The following is a 22,640-nucleotide window of genomic DNA, read 5'->3' on the forward strand; positions in this document are numbered from 1 at the left end:
CAGTCATTCAAACCCGAAATTATACTAATCATAATACTCCAAGTACATTCCACCAATAATCCCCTTTAGTTTTTTCCCTTTATCTCCTCCTCTCCTATTTGACTTCCACTCATCTCTCTCTCAGGTTCATCAAGTACCATATTACAATATTGCTTCCCCTTATTCCTACAAATGTATATCCTAAAATATCCCAAAATTTTCAAAAACTATAGAATTTCATCATCCATCAACTTTATCAACTTAAAATAAATCAAAGCCGTTCAGTACGAGATCTTAGAAATAAACCCAGGATTTTGGGGCAGTATTCCAGCGTATCACTCCTTCCAGCCAGAAGTTGTATTTTAATTGTTTTAGTATATTGTATGTGCACATCCCCTTTGGTAGAAAAAATGAAATGCAGACTGCAAATGTCATATATTAATATGTATAGGAGGGCTTTATGGTATCATTTCAGTTTGTTTGGTGTTCCAGGGAAAAAGCAAATGGCTGTTTAAGGCCCTAACAGGGCCGGATCTAGGTAGACCCCCGGTGGCGCGGTGCGCCAGGGCGCCGAGCTGGTAGGCAGGGCACCGCACGGCAAAGCCACACAAAAACCATGCTACACCCTGCGAGGGCGGGGGCGCCGGAGTGATCTCCGCCCCTCAACACCAGGGCGGCCAACCTGCTCGAGACTGCCCTGGGCCCTAAAGGTGGAAATACATTCAAAACTTTCCACATCACGGAAGTTCAATATTAACTACAATAATCCCTAAAATTACCCCATACCACATTCCACAGAATCAATTATTAATTCTTCCCCGATTTGAATTGTAAAATTGGCTGATCTTGAGATTAATGGCATGCTTGTGAGATTAAGCCTTTTTTTCCTTTGCAGATATGAGTGACTGTTCTACATGTTCAGACCAAACATATCCAAATAAAAAACACGATTTATGTATTCCCAAGGAAATAAGCTTCTTGTCTTTTGAAGAAGCTGTGGGGCTCAGTTTAGCCCTTTCTGCTCTTTCCTGTTCTTTGGTTACCGTTCTAGTCCTCCTGACATTTATGAAGAACCACAACACTCCCATTGTCAAAGCCAACAACTGGCAGCTCACGTACACTCTCCTCCTCTCTCTCCTGCTCTGCTTCCTTTCTGCCCTGCTATTCATTGGACAGCCTCAGAAGGTGACATGTCTCCTGCGACAAACTGCTTTTGGCATCGTCTTCTCAGTGGCTGTTTCTTGTGTGCTGGCAAAAACCCTCACTGTGGTTCTGGCTTTCATGGCCACCAAGCCAGGATCCAGAATGAGGAAATGGGTGGGAAAGAGGCTGGCCAGTTCCATTGTACTTTCTTGTTCCCTTATACAAGGAGGCATTTGCATTGTGTGGCTGGCAATCTCTCCCCCGTTGCCAGAGGCTGATGTACACTCAGTGGCTGAACAAATTATACTTGGATGCAACGAGGGGTCTGTGACAATGTTTTATTGTGTCCTTGGCTATATTGGCCTCCTGGCCACTGCCAGCTTCACTTTGGCCTTCCTTGCAAGGAAGTTACCCGACACTTTCAACGAAGCCAAGTTTATCACTTTTAGCATGTTAGTGTTTTGCAGTGTGTGGTTATCCTTTGTTCCAACCCACTTGAGCACTAAGGGGAAATATATGGTAGCTGTGGAGATCTTTTCTATCTTAGCCTCCAGTGCTGGATTATTGGTGTGCATCTTTTCTCCCAAATGCTACATTATTTTGTTGAAGCCTGAATTGAACAAAAGGGAACAGCTAATACGAAGAACTAACTGAAGAATTATGTGATTTTGTCTCCCTGTCTAGTTAATAAAGTACAGTTATGCTAATTATAACTGACTATTTATTTTATAAAAGTTTAGGGTCTGTTTTCACTCTACAGTAGACACTTCTAAGATTTTAGCTCTCAGATGGTTAAGAGTAGACATGTGCCATAATATTATTATTTTCAAAAATAAGATATCCCTCCCCCCCCCTCAAACTCTGAAGTCACAGCTGCAATGTGAACCCATCACCTGGGAGTAATCCTCATTTCATTCCTTGGGATACTTACATATGAATAGGCATGGTTAGAAGTGCTCTGCCACCAAATCCATTCTGAGGATTAACCTGGCCTATCTTATTTTAATATGCCTATATTTTTAGATAGTTTGTTTTGCTCACGATTCTGTTTTCCTTTGTAAAATATCCAGTGAAATCGAGTGCCCTTTACCAGTTGCTATTTTTGAGATCTTTCCACCACTTTTATATTTGTTTGGAATTAAGACCCTTTGAGAAATTTGTAGGTGTGAAGGGGACTTCTATACATTTTGCTTGAACTTGTTTAATGTCCTCCACAGTATGGGGAATGCTACCTGATCTAAGGTCCCAATTATGGTGACTAAGTATATTTAGCAAAATGCACATCAAAGTTATTTGAAGAAGGCCAGCATGTTGACATTGTGCAAGTGTGCCACCTAAAACATCTGGTATTCTCACCTCCTGTATTTATCTCTGAATGGGTAGGTGTCTACCAGATTTGTCTTTGAATACACATCCTCAAATTAAGGAGATCTAGCATGGGTCAACTGTTCTGAACAGGTACAGCCTTTAGTCATGATAGGTCAGGGCTGTTAGGGATGTGTAAATTTCTTGTCAGGCAAAGAGCCCATTGACATCACATATGGAGTGAATTTCATGATAGGGCCAAGTCTAAGTCTTTCTTAGGGTGATGGCCTTTTTCTACTGTTCTTGGATGCCTATACATTTGTGAAGCTTTTCCTCAGCTTTAGTCTTCCTGGAAGTATCTGATCAGGAGTCCAAAAATGTACGTTTCTGAAATTCATTTTTGCATGGAACTCTTCACGTGTATTGAAACTGAAATCTATTGAAGTAGATAACAATTAGTTCAATAAGATTGACTTTATTGATCTTATTTACATGGCTGTTTTGGTTGTGTATGTAATCGTAGCCTTCTGTTTCCCTATCATTTCCATCATCTTTTCTTAATAAAAGATGCCAAGTTTTACCTGTCAACTTGTATAGTCCTGTCTTCTCTGTATGCCAATGAAGGTTGATTGATTGATTGATTGAACAAAAGTCTTTATACATTGATGTTTGGTTTCCTTAGTACTGAAAGGCAATTCAGCTGAATTTCTCACTACTACACTTCTGGTTCTATGATGGCATAGGAAAGTGGCAGATTATATATAAAATTTGGGTTTTGGCTTTGAGAATAGTATATTCAGAACTTCTCCTCGGTCCTATATACCTGAAGGAGCGTCTCCACCCCCATTGTTCAGCCCCATTGTTCAGGACACTGAGATCCAGCACCGAGGGCCTTCTGGCAGTTCCCTCACTGCGAGAAGCAAAGCTACAGGGAACCAGACAGAGGGCCTTCTTGGTAGTGGCACGCCCTTCCATCGGAGGTCAAGGAGATAAACAACTACCTGACATTTAGAAAACACCTAAAGGCAGCCCTATTATCTGTGATATTTTAATGTATTTGGTATTTGTTGGAAGCCGCCTAGAGTGGCGGGGGAAACCCAGCCAGATGGTGGGGTATAAATAATAAAATTATTATTATTATTATTATTATTATTATTATTATTATTATTTATACTGCCCTCCAACTATGCTAGGCTTGGGGTGGGGAGTCCTGATAATGAGGTTAAAATATCATTCATACAGCTGGATAGATTTATGTGTGGTCAAAGATCATCCTGATTGATAGCAACTGATCAATACGCTTGGGGGTATGAATCCTTATACTAATAAATATTAAAGAATATCTCTACTCAGGCATTTAAAAGCTTAAGTGTACATTCCTATTCAGAAAAGTGGGGGGGGGACTTCTATTCAGATGTGATAAACATGGTTGTTTTTTTGCAGTTCCACAGGGAATTCCCACATTTGAGTTTATATCATACTCCCATTCATTTATATAGTCTATAATTAATTACTAAAATCTACTGTACAATTACCGTTTCTCCTTAGAGAACCAATCTCAGGATGGCAGAAAGATGCCCTCTAGCAATCACCAGTATGATGAGGGACTAGGAACAAGCATGCACACACCAATCTGATCACTTTACTTATACTTCATATCTTGGACATTATGATTCAGGCATTTCAGATTGACTGAGCATTTAGTCAGGTCACGATAATGACAGAGTACATCCTGATAATGATGCAGGTGGAGTCATGAGGTAGAGTGAAGGGTGGTGATCAATATGATGGTATTAGTTGTCTTCCTGCTAATACTATCTTCTCATATTGCATGTGAAGATCACTTTGTTAAATGCAGGATCCATGCTCCACACCCTCCACTTCAAAAATACCGCCAGGCAGGCAGCATCATAATTGGTGGGATTGTTTCTCACAGTTTCATCGTTGCTAATTCAATAGCCTTCACAACAAAACCTCCAGCAGCATCATTTGAAGATCTGTCGTAAGGAACTAATCTTGCCAAACTTTGAATTTTTGTTTTCGGAAATACATTTAAGGGAATGCTGAAGAACGAAATAAGAAATTTTAGTTGTTAATTCGTTTTAGTCTTAGAAGCTTATCAAAAATATTTTCTTGTTGCACTATGGAAAAGGTAAAACATATAAGGGAAGGCTGAAGGAAGAAAGAAGTACCACAGGACAAAGCAAAATCTCTTGTTACCTCTGAGAGTTTTCAGAGCTTCCACACTCAAGGAAGGGAATTAACTTTTTCCAGATCCAATTAGCTCAACCCCCTGGAAGATAGGTAACATATCCCCCAGCACCACCATTGTACCACCACTGGTCCAAAAATACCTCCACAACTATGACTACTATTGTTACTACTACTGTTAAAAATGATGATATGAGATTCTATCATGCATTCCTTTGTCACATTTTTTGAATTTAAGGTAAAAAGCCAGAGTAGAAAGAATTTTAGCTCTTCTTTCCTTTACAAACTCCTGCATCTCACCCATCTCCAACACCTCTTTCCTTTCTTTCATCATATGCATATTCTCTACACTTACAGTTTTGTTTTGCTTCCATTCCTTCTAAGATTTCTGTTATGACTTCAAACAGAGCAGTGTTTTTTTTTTCATTTTATTTACATTTCATGAATCTTTCCATTTATGAGAGGTGCCATAACCATCTCAATGCATCCCTTTTGCATTGTATTAAAATGGACGGGGTTCTTTCTTTCTTTTTTCCTTGCAGGAGTGTGTTTCTTTGAAAGAAAATTCATATTACTTTCCATGGCTATCATTATGAATGTTAGAGTATCATAGATGTATCAATATGAGTTTGTTTTCCATTGTGTCAATCATAGTAATATACCTATCAATACCGATTTTGTGAAGATATATGCTGATATAGTTGATTGTTTACCTTTTCCCACTTCAAAAGGCATATAAATAAAGACTGATGAAGCTGATGCAGAACAAAATAGCAACAATTTATTAAGGGAAGAATATGTGTCTGATTGTAGTTGTAACTCTTGTCCTAGTGTGGTGCCCAAAAATTACCAGCACATCCTGGCCTTGGCATTTGCAGCACTGGAGATAAATGAAAACCCTCAGCTATTACCAAATGTCACCTTGGGCGTCTGCATTTATGACAGCTATTTCAATGCGCAGAGGACTTATCATGCCACTATGCTACTTACCTCCACATTGGAGATATTTGTCCCTAACTACTTATGTGGCACCCAAAAACATTTGATAGCAGTCATTCGAGGACTAGATTTAGATATCTCGCTTCATGCGGCCACTGTACTGGATATCTACAAAATTCCACAGGTAAGGGATATGTGTATTATGAGTAGTATAAATGCTAGTGGTAAAATGAACTAAATGACTAGAGACCACAACAGCTATTTTTCAAAATCAATGAAAATGTGCACATAATATTTCCAAGAAGAAGGAATCAGGCCCATTTGACAGTTGACATTTATTTTTTGATTGATTTGATTTGATTTGATTTCTATCCCAACACTCCTCCAAAAGCACCCCAAGGTGGCAAACATCGAATGTAAAAACAATATGTTAAAATAAAATAGAAACATAGTTAAAATATTTTATACCACCTTGGGGAACATGTATATTTGAATATCATGTTGTGTCTTAAAAGAGTTTTGTCATAACTGCCCCAACTGGCTATAACACCTGTGATTACTGTATTTGGGGAATGCTTCATCTTTCCCACTGATACACAAAGGTAGATGGCTGGCCAGAGGGACAAAGAGTCGGGGAGCAAAAATTCTTGACTTGTAAGGTCAGACATGGTGTTTGTACACAGCGGCCAGGGCTCATAAAGGAACAGTGTTGGTATGAAGGACCCACTTGAGAACTGGTGAATATTATTTGGATTTCAGTTATAGAAAGGCAAGGGAAATAGGAGGAGAGCCCACAAAGAAAAGGGGAAGTTGATAATTGAGTAAATTCCTAGAATTTGTCATGAAGAAATAAGGGAATGATGTAACAATATAATTTAAAATAAGTAAAGCACTTACTAAAAACCAAGTAAAAGAATCCCCCTAAAAAACAACCCTTTTATTGGATAAGGCTCTGTGTCCTTAGAAGCTAGGCAACAAAGATGCTAATTGCATCTATGTGGAGAAGGTGTTGCATAATTTAGGAGCGCCAGTAATAAATCTCTTTCCCAGGTAATTATTCCCAGCACTTCAGCATTGGGAGAAACTATGAAAACATAATAATAATAATAATAATAATAATAATAATAATAATAATAATAATTCATTATTTGCACCCCGCCCATCTGGCTGGGTTTCCCCAGCCACTCTAGGCGGCTTCCAACAAAGATTTAAAATACATTAAAATGTCACACATTAAAAACTTCCCTGATGTCTTCTAAATGTCAGGTAGTTAATCATCTCTTTGACATCTGATGGGAGGGCATTCCACAGTATAATAATAATATTTTTTACACACATCTCCCCTTTAATCTTCAGCTAACATTCAGTCCTGCACCAGTGATGAATGATAAAACCCCAGGCCTTTCCTTCTACCAGATGGTCCCCCAGGAAGCCCTTCAGTATGAGGGAATTCTCTCTCTGCTTCTGCATTTCGGGTGGACGTGGATTGGAGTCATTGTTATGGATAATGATAATGGAGAAAGATTTGTGCAAACTGTGCTTCCAGTCTTTTCCCAGAAGGGTGTTTGTTTTGCCTTCATAGAGAGAATCCCCACACTTTCTTTTGTCACTGAATTTATGGACATCATAGAAGATGGGGTCAAAATAAATGATAGTATGCTGGGCAGCAAAGCAAATGTAATAGTGATCTATGGAGAATCTTATTCCATGTCATTTTTCAGATGGCTTCCATTTTTATCTGTTGAAAATAAATTAGGGGGGAAAGTTTGGATAGCAACAGCCCAGGTGGAGATAAGTGCATTTCACTATCAAAGGCATTGGGATGTGGAACTATTCCATGGTGCCATAGCCTTCAGATATCAGTTCAGTTATTTACAGACATTTCACAACTTTCTTAAGAACAGAAATCCTTTAAACACTATAGAAGATGATTTTATAGAGAAATTCTGGGAGACTGTATTCAGCTGTGTCTTCTTAAATATCACTGAGGACCATGTGGATGGAGATATTTGCACAGGAGAAGAGAAGTTGGAGAGGCTCCCTCTCCCTTTGTTTGAAATGAGTATGACTGGGCACAGCTACAGTATCTATAATGCAGTGTATGTAGTGGCCCATGCTTTACAAGCCATGTTCTCATCCAAAAGGACATATGACACAGTGTTAGTCAGAGGAAGACCTCAACTTCAAAATCAACCATTTTGGCAGGTAATTTTCCACACATTCTCATGTAGTAGCACACTGTCTTTTGGGGGTAACCAGAGATACTAATTTGTTAGTAAAACTCTACCTATGCTCACATTCTCAGCTTCCTTTCTTGCCCCACTGCATAGAAATGAAAGAATAGCCTATGCTTCAGTCAGCCTTCCTTTTTTGTGACTTTTTGGTATATGAACCTACTGAAACTACAGTGTTTAATGGGTGCTAGTGATGTTTTTAGTGGTGACATATTCTTTGGCCAAATTCCATTCCTTCCAAACAGAGTAACATTGTTATTATGCTGCTGCTTTCAGAATATATACATCTAGCTCAGTTGGTCTCAGCTTAAATCACAGGGCTGTGGGTTCGAGCCCCACATTGGGGAGAAAGATTGCTGCATTGCTGGGAACTTGACTATATGACACTTGTGTTCCCTTCCAACTCTACAATTCTATGATTCTATGTAGTCAAGAATGGCCTGGTGCCCCAACTACAACAAAACATGTCCCTTCCATATCGGTCCCTACAGCTACAGCAGGTGATGGAACCTCCCAACAGTTTGACCTTACCCGCAAAGGCACCATATAGTTAGAAAAATGCAGCTCTTCTTTAAAATATATTTCTAAGCTGTCCTTTTGTAAGTTCAACATTTTACACACTACTTTATAAATGCAACTATTTATTTCTTTATTATTTTCATTTTATCTAGCTCCATCACTTTCTCCAAAGTGTTTCGTTTAATAACAGTGCTGGGGACAAGATTTCTTTTGATGAAAGTGGAAAAATGATAGCTGGAATTGATGTTATAAACTTGATCGTTTCCTCCAACCAATCCTTTCATGAAGTAAAAATTGGTAGGCTTGATCCTCAGGCTCCTCCAGACAAAGTGTTGACCATCAATGACAAGGTCATAAGGTGGAACAGCTTGTTTAACCAGGTAAGATCTAACTGTCAGTACATTGAAAACTATTTCTGACTTGCAATGTTAATTTTTACTTAGGGGACAATAAACCTCTGCTTTGCTTTATTTGCTATTGAATTTTGATAAATTGCAAGATGTAGGTAATTTCTCCCAAATGTAGTCTCCCTTTCAGAGCCAAGTAACAATTATTTTGTATCCCCACACACAATACATTTTGGAGAACTGCTTTGAGGCATTTTACAATCCATTAATTAAACATATATGCTCTAGCTCAGGCATGTCAAACTTGCGACCCTCCAGATGTTTTGGCCTACAACTCCCATGATCCCTAGCTAGCAGGACCAGTGGTTGGGGAAGATGGGAATTGTAGTCCAAAACATCTGGAGGGCCGCAGGTTTGACATGCCTGCTCTAGCTATTTATAATTTTTCATAACATAATGGCTTCCTTATTCTCTAAGAAACAAGTTCCCAAAATCTTAAGGATCCCAAGCTAATTTTTCTTGACCTTTTTCATTTCTGGATTAGGCACAACCTTTATCTGTATGCACTGAGAGTTGTTATCCTGGTCATAGCAAGAAAGTGAAGGAGGGGGAGCCATTTTGCTGCTATGAGTGCATCCCATGTCCAGAAAGGAAGATTTCAACTCAGAAGGGTAAGACATATACTTATGCCCTCTCCTCCATCCACCTCCAACACAAACCTCAGTTCCATGCAGCTGACTCTGACTCAGTTCCATGCATCTCCTCTGGTGTTGGTTTAATGCCAACTAAAACTCTTTATAAGAAGCTCCGCCACACCCAAAGGCAATTTGGGTGGTTTCTCATCAGGTGAAGAACATAACACCTAGTGCCCCCTGCCTGCCCCACAGTGAGCCATTGAGGTGCAGGCAGGTTGCCAGTACCTCCCATGCCCTTACAGCTTTATAGGGGATGGTTTAACCCCTTCCATCTCCTTTCCCCCCGAGCCTGTTCTTCTCTCCAATGTTGCCATGGCACGATACAGGAACCAGAAGCCTGAAACAAAATTTTGAAGGTAATGGCGACTCAGTCAGCAGTATTCTGGGTGGACAGGGGTTGTGGCCCAGCAAATTCCCCCCACGTTTGAAAACCATTTTTCTTGTGTCTGGCCATTGGAACCTTCCACAGCCGGCCATAAGGGCTTGCAGGATTGCCCAACAATATTGAAACTGAATTGGGCAAAACTGTGTTTTCACGGCAGTAGGGGTGGAGCAGCAGACTCTAGTGAAGAAGTATTTTTTCTGGTCCACCTCCAGAGTATTTAAGCTGAAGGTACTTACCAGCAACCTTCCCTTCCACACCATATATATGGTATCTTACTTCTTTGGTTCTTAGAGTGTGCTGTGGTGTAAAAAGGTCATCGTATTCTTGACCAGGAAGGAATTTGCCCTCAAACAATTTGGGTCTCTTGTGGGTTTTTTTTGCCTTCCTCATAGCAATTATCACAACGACCTAAGCCTAGCAGGACCTAGCTAAGGATAGCAGGGCAGCCTATTATATAGTAGTAAACCCATCAAGTGTTAATTAGACTTAAGCAGAGTGGTTACAGAAGGCTGGTTATCTCATAGTGCCATCATTACATATCTTTAGGCGCCAGGTGAAAACATTCCTCTTCAATCAGGCTTTTTTCTGATTAAGCAATCTATGGCCCTTTGAATTAATTATGTTATATATTTTGTGTTTTCATGTTGTACCCCACCCTGTGACCTTTGGATGAAAGGCTGAATATCAATTTAATAACAATAAGTTATCTTTGCTTTTCAGATATGCATGACTGTTATGACTGCATAGACACAACCTATCCAAACATGAAGCATGATTTCTGCATACCCAAAGCTAGAACATTATTATCTTATAAAGAACCTCTGGGAATCACCTTAAGCCTCTTTGTACTTTCCTTAGCGTTAATAACAGCTCTGGTGCTGGGAATAATTCTGAAGAACCACAACACTCCCATTGTCAAAGCCAACAACCGGAACCTCACATACATTCTCCTGATTTCCCTTCTGCTTTGCTTCATTTCTGCATTGCTTTTCATTGGCCATCCTGAACCGGTGACATGTCTTCTCCGACAAACTGCTTTCAGCATCATCTTCTCAGTGGCTGTTTCTTCTGTGCTGGCAAAAACTATCATGGTGGTTCTGGCATTTATGGCCACAAAGCCAGGAAGCAGGATGAGAAAATGGGTGGGGAAAAGCCTGGCCAACTCCATTGTTGCATCTTGTTCCTTTGTGCAAGCAGGCATTTGCAGTGTGTGGCTAGCAACCTCTGCCCCATTCCCACATGTGGACATGCACTCAGTGACTACAGAAATTATATTAGAATGTAATGAGGGATCTGTCATTTTATTCTCTTGTGTCTTGGGGTATCTTGGCTTCTTGGCTATTGTCAGTTTTGTTGTGGCTTTCTTTGCTAGGAAGTTACCGGACAGTTTCAATGAAGCCAAGTTCATCACTTTCAGCATGTTGGTGTTCTGCAGTGTGTGGCTTTCCTTCATTCCAGCTTATCTGAGCTCCAAGGGCAAATACATGGTGGCTGTGGAGGTCTTTTCTATTTTAGCTTCCAGTGCTGGCTTGCTTGTGTGCATCTTTGCACCCAAATGTTATATCATTTTGTTGAGGCCTGAGCTGAACAACAGGGGACAGCTAATAAGAAGATCAGAGTGAATGGTATGCATTTTATTATAGTATGTGGTCTGGTAATATTTTAAATTATACAGAGATTCATTATATTTTAAAGAAAACAATAAGAATTCAAAAAGAGTGTGACTTGGCTAAAATGAGCTTGCTTGAAGGAACTTACAGAAGCCTGCTGCTATTCAGCAATTCAGGCTAGCAATGTGAAGAATCTTCTTCTGCAGGAATAGCTCAAGCTGCACCTACAAAGTGATTTGCTTTTGTTTGTCACTTGATGTAACCCCACCTGCCTATAAAAACAGCCTATTGAGGAACCTTAGTGTGGTATTCTATCGTGTCTGGATTTGGGTTTGGAAAATGTTCACATGTGAAAAACAAGTTTTCTTCTGCAATTCCACCGGGAACCTCTGAACCTGGATCTGGTGATTGTCTTTAATTATCAAAAGAGCTGTAATTATTTTGTAAAAAATAAAACAAAACTGAGGTGTTTTAGTGACCATTTGCTAAATGAATAGCAAATCCTGTGAAATATAAATATGTCTAATACCATTTAGAAATAGGAAAAGGGACAAAGAAGACTTATACTCCAGTCTTTAAGCCTATCAGCACACTGGATGAATGCTCAAATCAAATTGTGACCATAGAGACTCTTATACTGCAATCCTATACATGCCTACTCAGAGGTAAGCCCTATTGAGTTCAATGAGACCTACTCCCAAGAAAGTATGTATAGGATTGCAGCCTTAATGTTCAGAGCCACAGATGGGGGAAAAGAATAAAAAAGTATCTCAAATGAAGATTTGTATTTGGATTCTAGGATGGTACTATTAGTGCTGGTGGTGCTGGTCCTGCTTCCTCACATGGCATGCAAGGCTCATAGTGTTCAATGCAGGGTTCGTTTTCCTCACCCTCCATTTGACAAGTATCACCAGTCAGGAGACCTCATCCTTGGTGTTATTGCTTCCCAGAGCTTCATTGTCTCCAGTTCACTAACCTTCAGTACAGAACCTCCGCCAGTATTATCTGATGAGCTTACGTAAGGATTTCTAAAAAATAATTTGATTTTTTTATTAAAAAACCCCAACACCCTGCTATTTTTTTTATTATTATTCCACAAAACAGTATATTAGAAGCAGTAAAACTGTATTATAAAAACAGTAAGAGGTAAAAACAGGAATTCTGAAGTAACAAGATCCAATCTCATGGGTCGGGAAGAGCCTAGGCAGAATGATAACAAGACATCCGAAGCAACTAATAGATGGTGCCTTTTGTATGACAGATGATTCTTTTGTATGTTACAGTGCCACAATTAATTGTTTTCCCCAGGTGACCTATGTGATCTTAAAGGTCTATTCAGGTAACCTGGTCTCCAATTGGTCTGGGCTTTATATGGTGGTGCAGTAGCTAATTGACCAGCTGTGCTGTAGTGCCCTTGCTATTTTCATTCCTTCGATCCCTTTGTGTTACCCAAGTAATCACTTCGAGAGTTCCTAATCCAGAGACATGGCTTATTGGATTGGTCAGAAGAAAATGGTGCAATTGAGGGGCTGATGAAAAAGAGGTGTAGTTTTTCCTGCTGTTTCTTGTTCTTTTGTCCACCATTTCTATGTCACATGAAGGGTATTCTCACATTGATGTTGTTGTTGTTTAGTCGTTTAGTCGTGTCCGACTCTTCGTGACCCCATTCTCACATTACCTTGTGTTAAAAATTACCACCCACAGCTGTTTGCTGAAAAAGAGTGTTCTGCTCACATGTCCTCCTGCATTCTCTCCAACTGGCTTTGATCAGTTTTCATTCTAAATTTTTCGGTGGTTATTCAATGTCATCATACATCTTCATCCCTGTCTCCACTCATGCATTTCTTTTCTTTTCTCTTGTCACAGTAGCACAGCAAATATAAAAACACAAAATAAGCCTCCAAAACATTGGGTTGTGGCCAACATGGTTATACTCAGAGTACACTCATTGAAATCACTGGACTTAATTAACCGTGCCCATTCATTTTAATGGGTCTGTCCTAAGTATGATGTAACTGGATGCAACTCATACATTCTTAGTCATATCTGGGCAGAATCAGGGCTTTTTTTCCAGCCAAAACTCAACAGAACTCAGTTCTGGCATCTCTCAAGTGGGCGTCATTGCCAGTATAAGAGAACAAGCGAGGTGTTCATGGTGAGTTCTGGCAGCTTTTTTCCCTAGAAAAATAGCACTTGGCATAATCAAACTCATTCCTCTTGGAACTTCCGAAGAGTATTTAGCATTACAAAAAAATCAAGTGCAATCAGTTCCCACCCTGTGAAGAATTAGAAATTCACAACACAACTCTGTTTTATAGTGTAACCCTATTCATCTCTACTGAGAATCACAAGTGCGTCTTACTGACAAGTACATGTGAATTGTATTTCAGCCTAAATATTTTGGATCATAACAGCATCCTTTTAATATTTCTTCAATTTCCTAAAGGTGTTTCTTATCAGCAGGACTCTTACAAAAATGTACAGATGAACTGCAAACTCAAAATAGGTTCCTACAGGCCAGTACAGTTTACTCCTAGCAGCAATAAATATCCAAGCACTGAGGTGCAGGTTTCTGTAACCTTGATACCCACAACCTGTCTTTTAACGAGGCCACCTGACAGCAAAGGAAATGCTCAATTTATAGTTCATTTTGTTTCACATTTCACATTTTCTGTGATCTATGTTTTGTAGATACAGCAATGAATTTCAGTATCACCATTTCCATCTTTCCATCTATATGCATTGTTTTTAAGACATCCCCTTTTAACAGGCATAGTGATTTTTGTGACACTTCCCAATACTATCTAGACTTTTTTTCATTCTCAGTCACTGTTCTTTCCCATTTCTGATTTTTTTTTAATTAAAAAAAATAGATACACTGGGTGTTACTTTATTCATTTATAATAATAAATCTTTAATACTGTCAAAGACCAGCGAGAGAATTATACAGTTCAGTTCATAGAATGGGTATCTACATAGTAAAATTGCAGTTAAAATGTTACAAATTTTATATTTCTTTGTCAGCTAAAAGGTGTCTGGTGTAGGCTTCCTTTGATCGTCCGGGCTGTTTCACTAGGAGTGGTTCGATCAGCTCTTTCCTCGTATCACGGTATAACTGGCAATATAAAAGGACATGCCCGATGGATTCGATCTCATTGCCATAGGGGCATAGTCTTTGGTCAATCGGAGTCTTGTTGTATCTACCGACTAACAAAGCTGAGGGGAGGGCGTTAAAATGACTTTATTCATTTTATAACTTTTATCATTTTTGGTACCCTAGTAGCCATCCCTCAGAATATCAAGCAAGACTTACTTATCTTCAAATGTGACTAGGAAAATATTGTGTAGAAATTGTTCAGCAGATGAGAGCCACAACCACCTTTCTTCATATCTGATTCTTGATGTTTGGAAAGGAAATAACAAACCAAGAAAGGATGGACTGTGTCATGTTTTATTATATATATATATATATATATATATATATATATATATATATTCTCATAGAATTTTAGAGTAGGGGGGTACCCCAAGGTTCATGTAGCCCAACCCAGCAATGCAAGAATCTCAGCATATATACCACTATGTCATTGAAAATATCTATATCAAAGTGATTTATAGGCATAAACATAAAACCATACAATAAGAGCCAGATAAAATGTCCTTATGATGATCACTGATGTTGTTTAGTACTGTCATATCACTTCTTGAAGATGATGGCTAATGCTGTTTGGTAGTTTCACCTTTGTGTAGACCATGTTATGCTAAGGAATGCCTCCAGAAATGGGTTGTGTAAATCCTATAATGAATAATAATATTGAAAGGAGATTATGCATAACACAGTTGTGATATTTGTGCAAAGCTTAGCAGAATACACCTCTTGTTCTAGCGTAGTGCCGAAGCATTACCAGCACATCCTAGCCTTGGCATTTGCAGTAAAGGAGATAAATGAAAACCTCCACCTCTTACCCAATGTTACCTTGGGCTTTCACATCTATGACAGCCATTTCACTGCAAAGTGGTCCTATCATGCCACAATGCTGCATTTATCTACACTGAAGAGATTTTTCCCCAACTACAAATGTGGCAATCAGGATAACTTGATATCAGTTATTGGTGGGTTGGACTCTCAAGTCTCTCTTCATGTGGCAACAATCTTGGAGCTATATAAAGTTCCACAGGTAAGGTTTGTGTGTAGCATGAAATGTTGAACTTACGCCATACCTTCTTTATCCTTCCAGATTCCATTTCATTGTTGAGTGACATAAATGTGTAAAATGAAGGTAATGAGGCAGCTATGATATTTTCTGTGCACGGCATGTCCAGACTAAGAGAAACAGCCACTATGGTTTGTTCATTTTGTCTTTGTTCATAAATGAGACCAAAAAAAAGCTGAGCTGAGATTCATGAAAAAAATTCTTCTGGGAACTCATGTAGTTCAAACAGAAGAATAGATCTACAGCATCTGGCCAATTTGGATAAGGGTGCAATTTAAGGTTTTAATTCAAACTCTATTTTATTTGGTCATCTGTTATAAACATTATTGTGATGAGATAAGAAGGGAGCTATACAGGGCCGGATTTAGGTTTGATGAGTCCCTAAGCTTCTGAAGGTAATGGGGCCCTTTATATGTCCAGCTGTACTTTGTCAACAACAAATTGTTGCTGGTTTTTGTGTTGAATAATAATAATAATAATAATAATAATAATAATAATAATATATTATTATTATTATTATTATTATTATTATTATTATCATCATCATCATCATCATCATCCCACCCATCTGGCTGGGTTTCCCCAGCCACTCTGGGCAGCTTCCAACAGGAAAATGAAATAAATTAATCTATTAAACATTCAAAGCCTCCCTAAACAGGGCTGTCTTCAGATGTCTTCTAAAAATCTGGTAGTTGTTTTTCTCTTTGACATCTGATGGGAGGGCGTTCCACAGGGCGGGTGCCACTACCAAGAATGCCCTCTGCCTGGTTCCCTGCAACTTGGCTTCTCACAATGAGGGAACTGCCAGAAGGTCCCCGACACTGGACCTCAATGTCCGGGCAGAACAATGGGGGTGGAGATGCTCCTTCAGGTATACTGGACCGAGGTCATTTAGGGCTTTAAAGGTCAGCACCAACACTTTGAACTGTGCTTGGAAACATACTGGGAGCCAATGTAGATCTTTCAAGACCGGTGTTATGTGGTCTCGGCGGCTGCCCCCAGTCACCAGTCTAGCTGCCACATTCTGGATTAGTTGTAGTTTTCAGGTCACCTTCAAAGGTAGCCCCACGTAGAGTGCATTGCAGTAGCCCAAGCGAGAGATAACTAGAGCATGCACCACTCTGGTGAGGCAGACGTACCAGATGGAGCTGATAGACAGCTGCCCTGGACACAGAATTGACCTGCACCTCCATGGACAGCCTGTGAGTCCAGAATGACAGTTACCCCATTCAGGACCAGGGAGTCCTCCACACCTGCCCGCCTTCCGGCCCCCACAAAGAGTACTTCTGTCTTGTCAGGATTCAACCTCATATACGCTATGTGGTAATTTAAGTTGAACCCAGAAATGCTCAGATATGACAACATGCAAACATGCTTACATTATATTTACATTCTTTCCTTCTGACTGCTTGTGTTGCATTGGGTTTAAAACATTGTGTGGTTAAAGTGAAGCAAGTACTCCCCAGTGCACCTATTCCCTCAGCCAGTTCTCCCCAGCTTCCTGATGCAAGGTAGACATAAAATAGCCACCATTTGATCAGTATCAGGACTCTCTTTGTAGCATGGAAATAACATTCACTTGCTTGCCAGCTTGCTGTAACTTTTCTTTGCATTATATGTTGCAATAAATGTTGTTGTTACTATTGTTGTTACTATTATTATCACCTTCCCCTCAATTCCACATCTCTCCATTTAGCTAATATATGGCCCAGCTCCAGTGATGCATGGCAAAGTTCCAGGCCTTTTCTTCTACCAGCTGGTCCCTGAGGAAGCCCTTCAGTATGAAGGGATTCTCTCTTTGCTTCTGCATTTCAGTTGGACGTGGATTGGGATAATTGTGATGGATAATGACAGTGGAGAAAGATTTCTGCAAAGTGTGGTTCCAGTGTTCTCTCAGAATGGCATCTGTTTTGCCTTCATAGAGAGATGCCCCATGTTATCTGTTGTCACTGAAATGGAAGACATGATGCAAGTTGGGGCAAGAATACATGATAAAATCATGGACTCTCAAACAAATGTATTGGTGGCTTCTGGAGAATCTTACTCTGTTATGTATTTGAGATGGTTGCCATATCTGTCACACCTACAACATGAGACCAACAAACCGAAAGGTAAAGTATGGATAATGACAGCCCAAATGGAGCTTGTCTCATTGGTCTATCAAAGGACTTGGGATACACAGATACTCCATGGTGCTCTGTCCTTCACATTTCACTCCAATAATCCATCAGGATTTAAAACTTTCCTTGAGAGCAGAAGCCCTTCCAGCATAAAAGGAGATGGTTTTATCAGCCACTTCTGGGAACAGGCCTTTGACTGTGTATTCCCAAATACTACTGTTGACAAGGTGCAAGGGAACATTTGCACAGGAGATGAAGAACTGGAGAGTCTTCCCGGAACTTATTTTGAAATGAGCATGACTGGCCATAGCTACAGTGTCTATAATGCTGTCTATGTCATGGCACATACTCTACAAACTGTGTCTTCATCTCAACTTAAAAAGAGGGCAATGGTGAATGGAGGGAGATGGACAGTTCACACTCAAGATTTGTGGCAGGTAATGGGTTGATATTTCATCAAACATTGTATTACCGTGTTTCCCCCTTTTTAAGACACCGTCTTATTACTTTTTTTTCTCAAAAAACCACAGGGTGGCTTATTTTTGGTGGGATGTCTTACTGCTATTTTTATTATGAGTCTGAGTGTGCGTCCCTGGCCCAGCCCTCTCTCCCCAGCCCTGGGATGTTCGCAAAGGGCTGCTCTCTCTCTCCTCTGATGTGGGGACTCAATAGCAATCTGCTACACTGGAGCTTCTTAAATCTAAACCAGTATAATGGAATCTATCTGTGTGATACAGTCCTAGCAGTAGCCTATACGTAAAAGCAAATAAGGATCTCTACTAGCCAGCTGCCCGAGACATAAGTTCCAACAGTCTGAAGAACAATGTAACACTTTGTAGTGATAGCAAAGAAGCTACCTGCTGAGAACAAAGAAGCCAGCTAAACAGCAATTAAGATTGCTGACTTGGTAAATGGTAGCAATTAAGAAGCAATTGAGCTAGCGAGGTGAGTTAAATTTTTGTGGGTAAAGGAAGCTAGGACCGGCAGTTTAACTTTTGTGCTCGCAAACAGCAAGACGGAAAAAGTCCTTATTTTAAAAAAAAGTCCTCAAGGCAAGGACTGCGATCCAGACTACTTACAAATCCTTAAAGGAGCAGCTCCACAGACAAGCAAGCATAAGGTAGAAAGGAAGGCTGCTTTATGCCTCGGTAAAAGCAAGGAGACAACAATCAGACACAGGAGACTGCCGGCGCATAGAATGGAAGGGAAAGGTGGAGGGAAGCGAGAGGTGGGTTCTCTCTCTCTCTCTCTCTCTCTCTCTCTCACACACACACACAGAGAGAGAGAGAGAGAGAGAGAGAGAGAGAGAGAGAGAGAGAGAGAGAGTCACGCACAGGGAGATCTCCCTTAAAGGGAAAACAGCCTTTGCATTCGCGAGGCAGCGGCTTCAAAAGCCCCTCTCCCGTCAAGAGGAAATCAACAGGCAACTCATGGGTGGGCGCATAGAATGGAAAGGAAAGGTGGGGGGAAGCGAGAGGTGGGCTGTGTGTGTGTGTGTTTGTGTGTGTGAGAGAGAGAGAGAGAGACAGACGCGGGGGGGGGGGTGGAGAGACAGAGAGACACGTAGATCTCTTCCTTAAAGGGAAAACAGCCTCTGCATTCATGAGGCAACGGCTTCAATCGCCCCTCTTTTCTTCCTCGTGCCTTCATCTCCTCCCCACCCCACTTTTCTCCTCTTCACCAAGTACAGCTTACACAGCTTGGCTAAAAAAAAATTTTTCGAATCCTTTTATTTAAAAAAATGCTCTCAGAAACGGGGAGGGAAAATCACGATGCTTCAGCAGCCAGCAGCTACGGCTCTTCAGTGCATTTTTACAAGCTTTTAAAGGAAATACGTGTCTGTGGAGCGACAGCAAAATGGGGAGATATTTTAAGGGGGCTTGGCTGGCGAGAGGGGGGGTTATTGCTACTGGGTGAAGGGTCTATCAGTATGTCTTATTTTCGGGGTATGGCTTGTATCGCGCAATTGCTTAGAAATCCTGCTATGGCTTATATAATGACTACGTCTTAAAATAGGGGAAAGACGGTATATCCTTTGTGTTAAGAAAGATCCTGAAGAGCCTTTTTCATCTTGGCATTTACATCTCCCTTCCTCTTACCATCAGACGGAAAATAGTTTTTTCTGTGCCTTTTCTGAGCCTGCCTTTATCTGTGAACACTGGTGCAATTTTGTTGTTCTGTATTCCTCCACTCAAAACCAACCCATGCCATCATTGAAATGATGGTATTGAATTTAGTCTGAATGATCCCACTGAGGAATGTTCTAAACTCTTGCCTTTTCTTTCCATTCTAGCTGCATCACTTTCTGAGAAGCATTTCGTTTAACAACAGTGCTGGGGACATGATTTCTTTTGATGAGAATGGGGCGCTTGTTGCTGGTTTTGATATTATAAACTGGATTATTTTCTCCAACCAATCCTTTCATGGGATAAAGGTTGGGAAAGTGGATCCCCAGGGTTCTTCCGACCAACTATTCACCATCAGTAAAGATGCTGTGACATGGCATAACTGGTTTAACCAGGTAGAATCAAATTGTATGGAATTTGATTGACTTCCAGATTTGAATGAGCACTGGCATTGTGTTTTTATGAGTAAAATGATTTTATTTTGTGGGCAATTAATGGCTGCTATAAATAAGGTGTGTTAATTGAGAAGGTTAAAAACCCACAGAAATATATAAAATGTTGTGTTAAATTACCTTCCTCTTGATATTATTGACTTTGGGATTTTAATCAATTCTTAGCATGCTATGTAAGAACTTTTTCAAATGAAAGAAAGTATATGTTTCTAGAGAAACACACAATTTTTACACTATATCGCAGATATATGTATAACGCAGTGTCATCTCCTTTATCTGAATGCAATAGTTAGTTCTCTATATTGAATCCATTCATATAGTTTGGTTGCAGAATGTGTTGCGGGTGGATTTTTCTATGACCCCACCTGATACTACTGTGGCAACATTGGAAAGACCAGATATAAACAGATTCAACCTATCACATGGATTCTAGCCATCTAACTTGCACTTTCTTTCCCCACTCAAGTGAAAATCAGGTTAGAGACACCCAGGTTACCTTCTGTCTTCCTATCAGAAAAGAACAACAGTGCATAATTTACAGTAGACAGGAAACAAGGCAACCATTAACAGTATGATGATGCAGAAAAATGTGGGAAAACGTCACTATAGTAAGATTTAAAGAGAAGCTCCTCATTCCAACTCTGTTCATTTTGATTTATGGATTCAGCACAATATATTTCTCATTCCATTGATCATTGCTGTACTCTTTCCTTAGGTGAGGCCCATTTCTGTGTGCAGTGAAAGCTGCAATCCTGGTTCTAGCAAGAAAGTGAAGGAGGGGAAGTCATTTTGCTGCTATGATTGCATCCCATGTCCTCAAGGGAAGATTTCAGACCAGAAAGGTAAGAAATGAATCATATAGAACCATCATTTATATTGCTCTGAAGAATTGTTATTGAATATACTGTTTATATAGCTTATGGTACAGTACCACTCCCAACTCAATGGAGGCACCATAGCCACACCCTTGGTTCATGTAAAAAAGAAGACTCAGTAGTATTTTCCCAGTGGAGGAGTGAGCAATGACAGACTGATCTGCATGAGTCAATACTGAGAGGGAGTTTGCATATTAGGTAGCTTCTCCCAAGAGTGTCTCACTTCACCCCAATTCTTCTGTCCTTCCTTCCTCGGCAATATGTACTGTTTCAGATTTTGTGAGAGTAAGTCAATAACTTTTCATTTCAGACATGAATGATTGCTACAAATGCATGGAGCAAAGCTATCCAAACAAAGAACAGGATTTCTGTCTTCACAAGATCGTCATCTTCTTGTCTTATGAAGAACCTTTGGGGATAGGCTTAGCCTGTTGCGCTCTTTCCTTTGCTTTGACCACTGCTCTGGTGCTAGGGACATTTATGAAGCACCACAACACTCCCATTGTCAAAGCAAATAACAGAGACCTCACTTACACTCTCCTCACCTCCCTTCTACTCTGCTTCCTTTGCGTTTTGCTATTCATTGGACAGCCTAAGAAGGTGGTGTGTCTTCGACAGATTGCTTTTGGCATCATCTTCTCAGTGGCCGTTTCCTGTGTGCTGGCAAAAACCATCACTGTGGTTCTGGCTTTCATGGCCAACAAACCAGGATCAAGGATGCAGAAGTGGGTGGGGAAGAAGTTGGCCAACACCATAGTTTTCTCCTGCTCCTTTATTCAAGCAGCCATTTGTACTGTGTGGCTGGCTACTACTCCCCCTTTCCCAGACATTGACACAAAATCACTTACTGAAGAAATTGTACTAGAATGTAACGAAGGATCTGTAACTATATTTTATTGTGTCTTGGGCTACATGGGCTTGCTGGCCATTATCAGTTTCACTGTAGCTTTCCTTGCCAGGAAGTTACCTGACAGTTTCAATGAAGCCAAGTTCATCACTTTCAGCATGTTGGTCTTCTGCAGTGTTTGGGTGTCATTTATTCCAGCCTATCTGAGCTCCAAGGGAAAATACATGGTTGCTGTGGAGAGTTTTTCTATTTTAGCCTCCAGTGCTGGGTTGCTGGGTTGCATATTTTCCCCAAAATGCTACATTCTTTTGTTGAGGCCTGAACTGAACAAGAGGGAACAGCTAATAAGAAGGGGTTACTGAAGCATTTAAGTATCTGCATGTTTGGCTATAGTTTGTGAGCTGGCTTTTTGAATGTGTAAAAAAAAAATCACATAATTGTGTGGCAATATGCCCTCCTTCCCCGAATAAAGACTCGTGACACCGGAATAAGATTTAATTAATTGGGTGGTTAAGGCCACAACTTTATTAATCCATGTAAAGCAGGATTGGCTTAGGCGTTGGAACCTAACGGACTATATCCGACTCCAACCCGTGTGTTGAAGTCTATGAGAAGTTAACCACCAGCAAGGAGCCCCGC

At 40.2% G+C, this 22,640-nt stretch overlaps 4 protein-coding genes across 4 annotated transcripts; all 4 read left to right on the forward strand.

The window, feature by feature from the left end:
• Window positions 1–864: 864 nt before the first annotated feature.
• Window positions 865–1,988, forward strand: LOC148683876 (vomeronasal type-2 receptor 26-like). The gene has a single exon (XM_088654566.1). The coding sequence runs from the start codon at window positions 877–879 to the stop codon at window positions 1,774–1,776; it is 900 nt and encodes a 299-aa protein (XP_088510692.1). The 5' UTR covers window positions 865–876; the 3' UTR covers window positions 1,777–1,988.
• Window positions 1,989–4,182: 2,194 nt separating this feature from the next.
• On the forward strand, window positions 4,183–11,379 carry LOC132592912 (vomeronasal type-2 receptor 26-like). The gene is made up of 6 exons (XM_088654613.1): window positions 4,183–4,187; window positions 4,286–4,429; window positions 5,470–5,761; window positions 8,483–8,710; window positions 9,222–9,348; window positions 10,478–11,379. The coding sequence occupies exons 1-6, from the start codon at window positions 4,183–4,185 to the stop codon at window positions 11,377–11,379; spliced, it is 1,698 nt and encodes a 565-aa protein (XP_088510739.1).
• A 4,022-nt stretch (window positions 11,380–15,401) lies between these two features.
• On the forward strand, window positions 15,402–20,252 carry LOC118077958 (vomeronasal type-2 receptor 26-like). Its single transcript, XM_060281141.2, has 3 exons — window positions 15,402–15,545; window positions 17,278–18,138; window positions 19,995–20,252. Exons 1-3 carry the CDS (start codon window positions 15,402–15,404, stop codon window positions 20,250–20,252), a joined length of 1,263 nt encoding a protein of 420 aa, XP_060137124.2.
• Window positions 20,253–21,012: 760 nt separating this feature from the next.
• LOC148683877 (vomeronasal type-2 receptor 26-like) lies at window positions 21,013–22,363 on the forward strand. Its single transcript, XM_088654614.1, has 2 exons — window positions 21,013–21,121; window positions 21,465–22,363. Exon 2 carries the CDS (start codon window positions 21,467–21,469, stop codon window positions 22,361–22,363), a length of 897 nt encoding a protein of 298 aa, XP_088510740.1. The 5' UTR covers window positions 21,013–21,121; window positions 21,465–21,466.
• Window positions 22,364–22,640: the final 277 nt, after the last annotated feature.

This window comes from Zootoca vivipara, chromosome 12 (genome assembly GCF_965207765.1).
Source record: "Zootoca vivipara chromosome 12, rZooViv2.hap1.1, whole genome shotgun sequence".
NCBI lineage: Eukaryota > Metazoa > Chordata > Lepidosauria > Squamata > Lacertidae > Zootoca > Zootoca vivipara.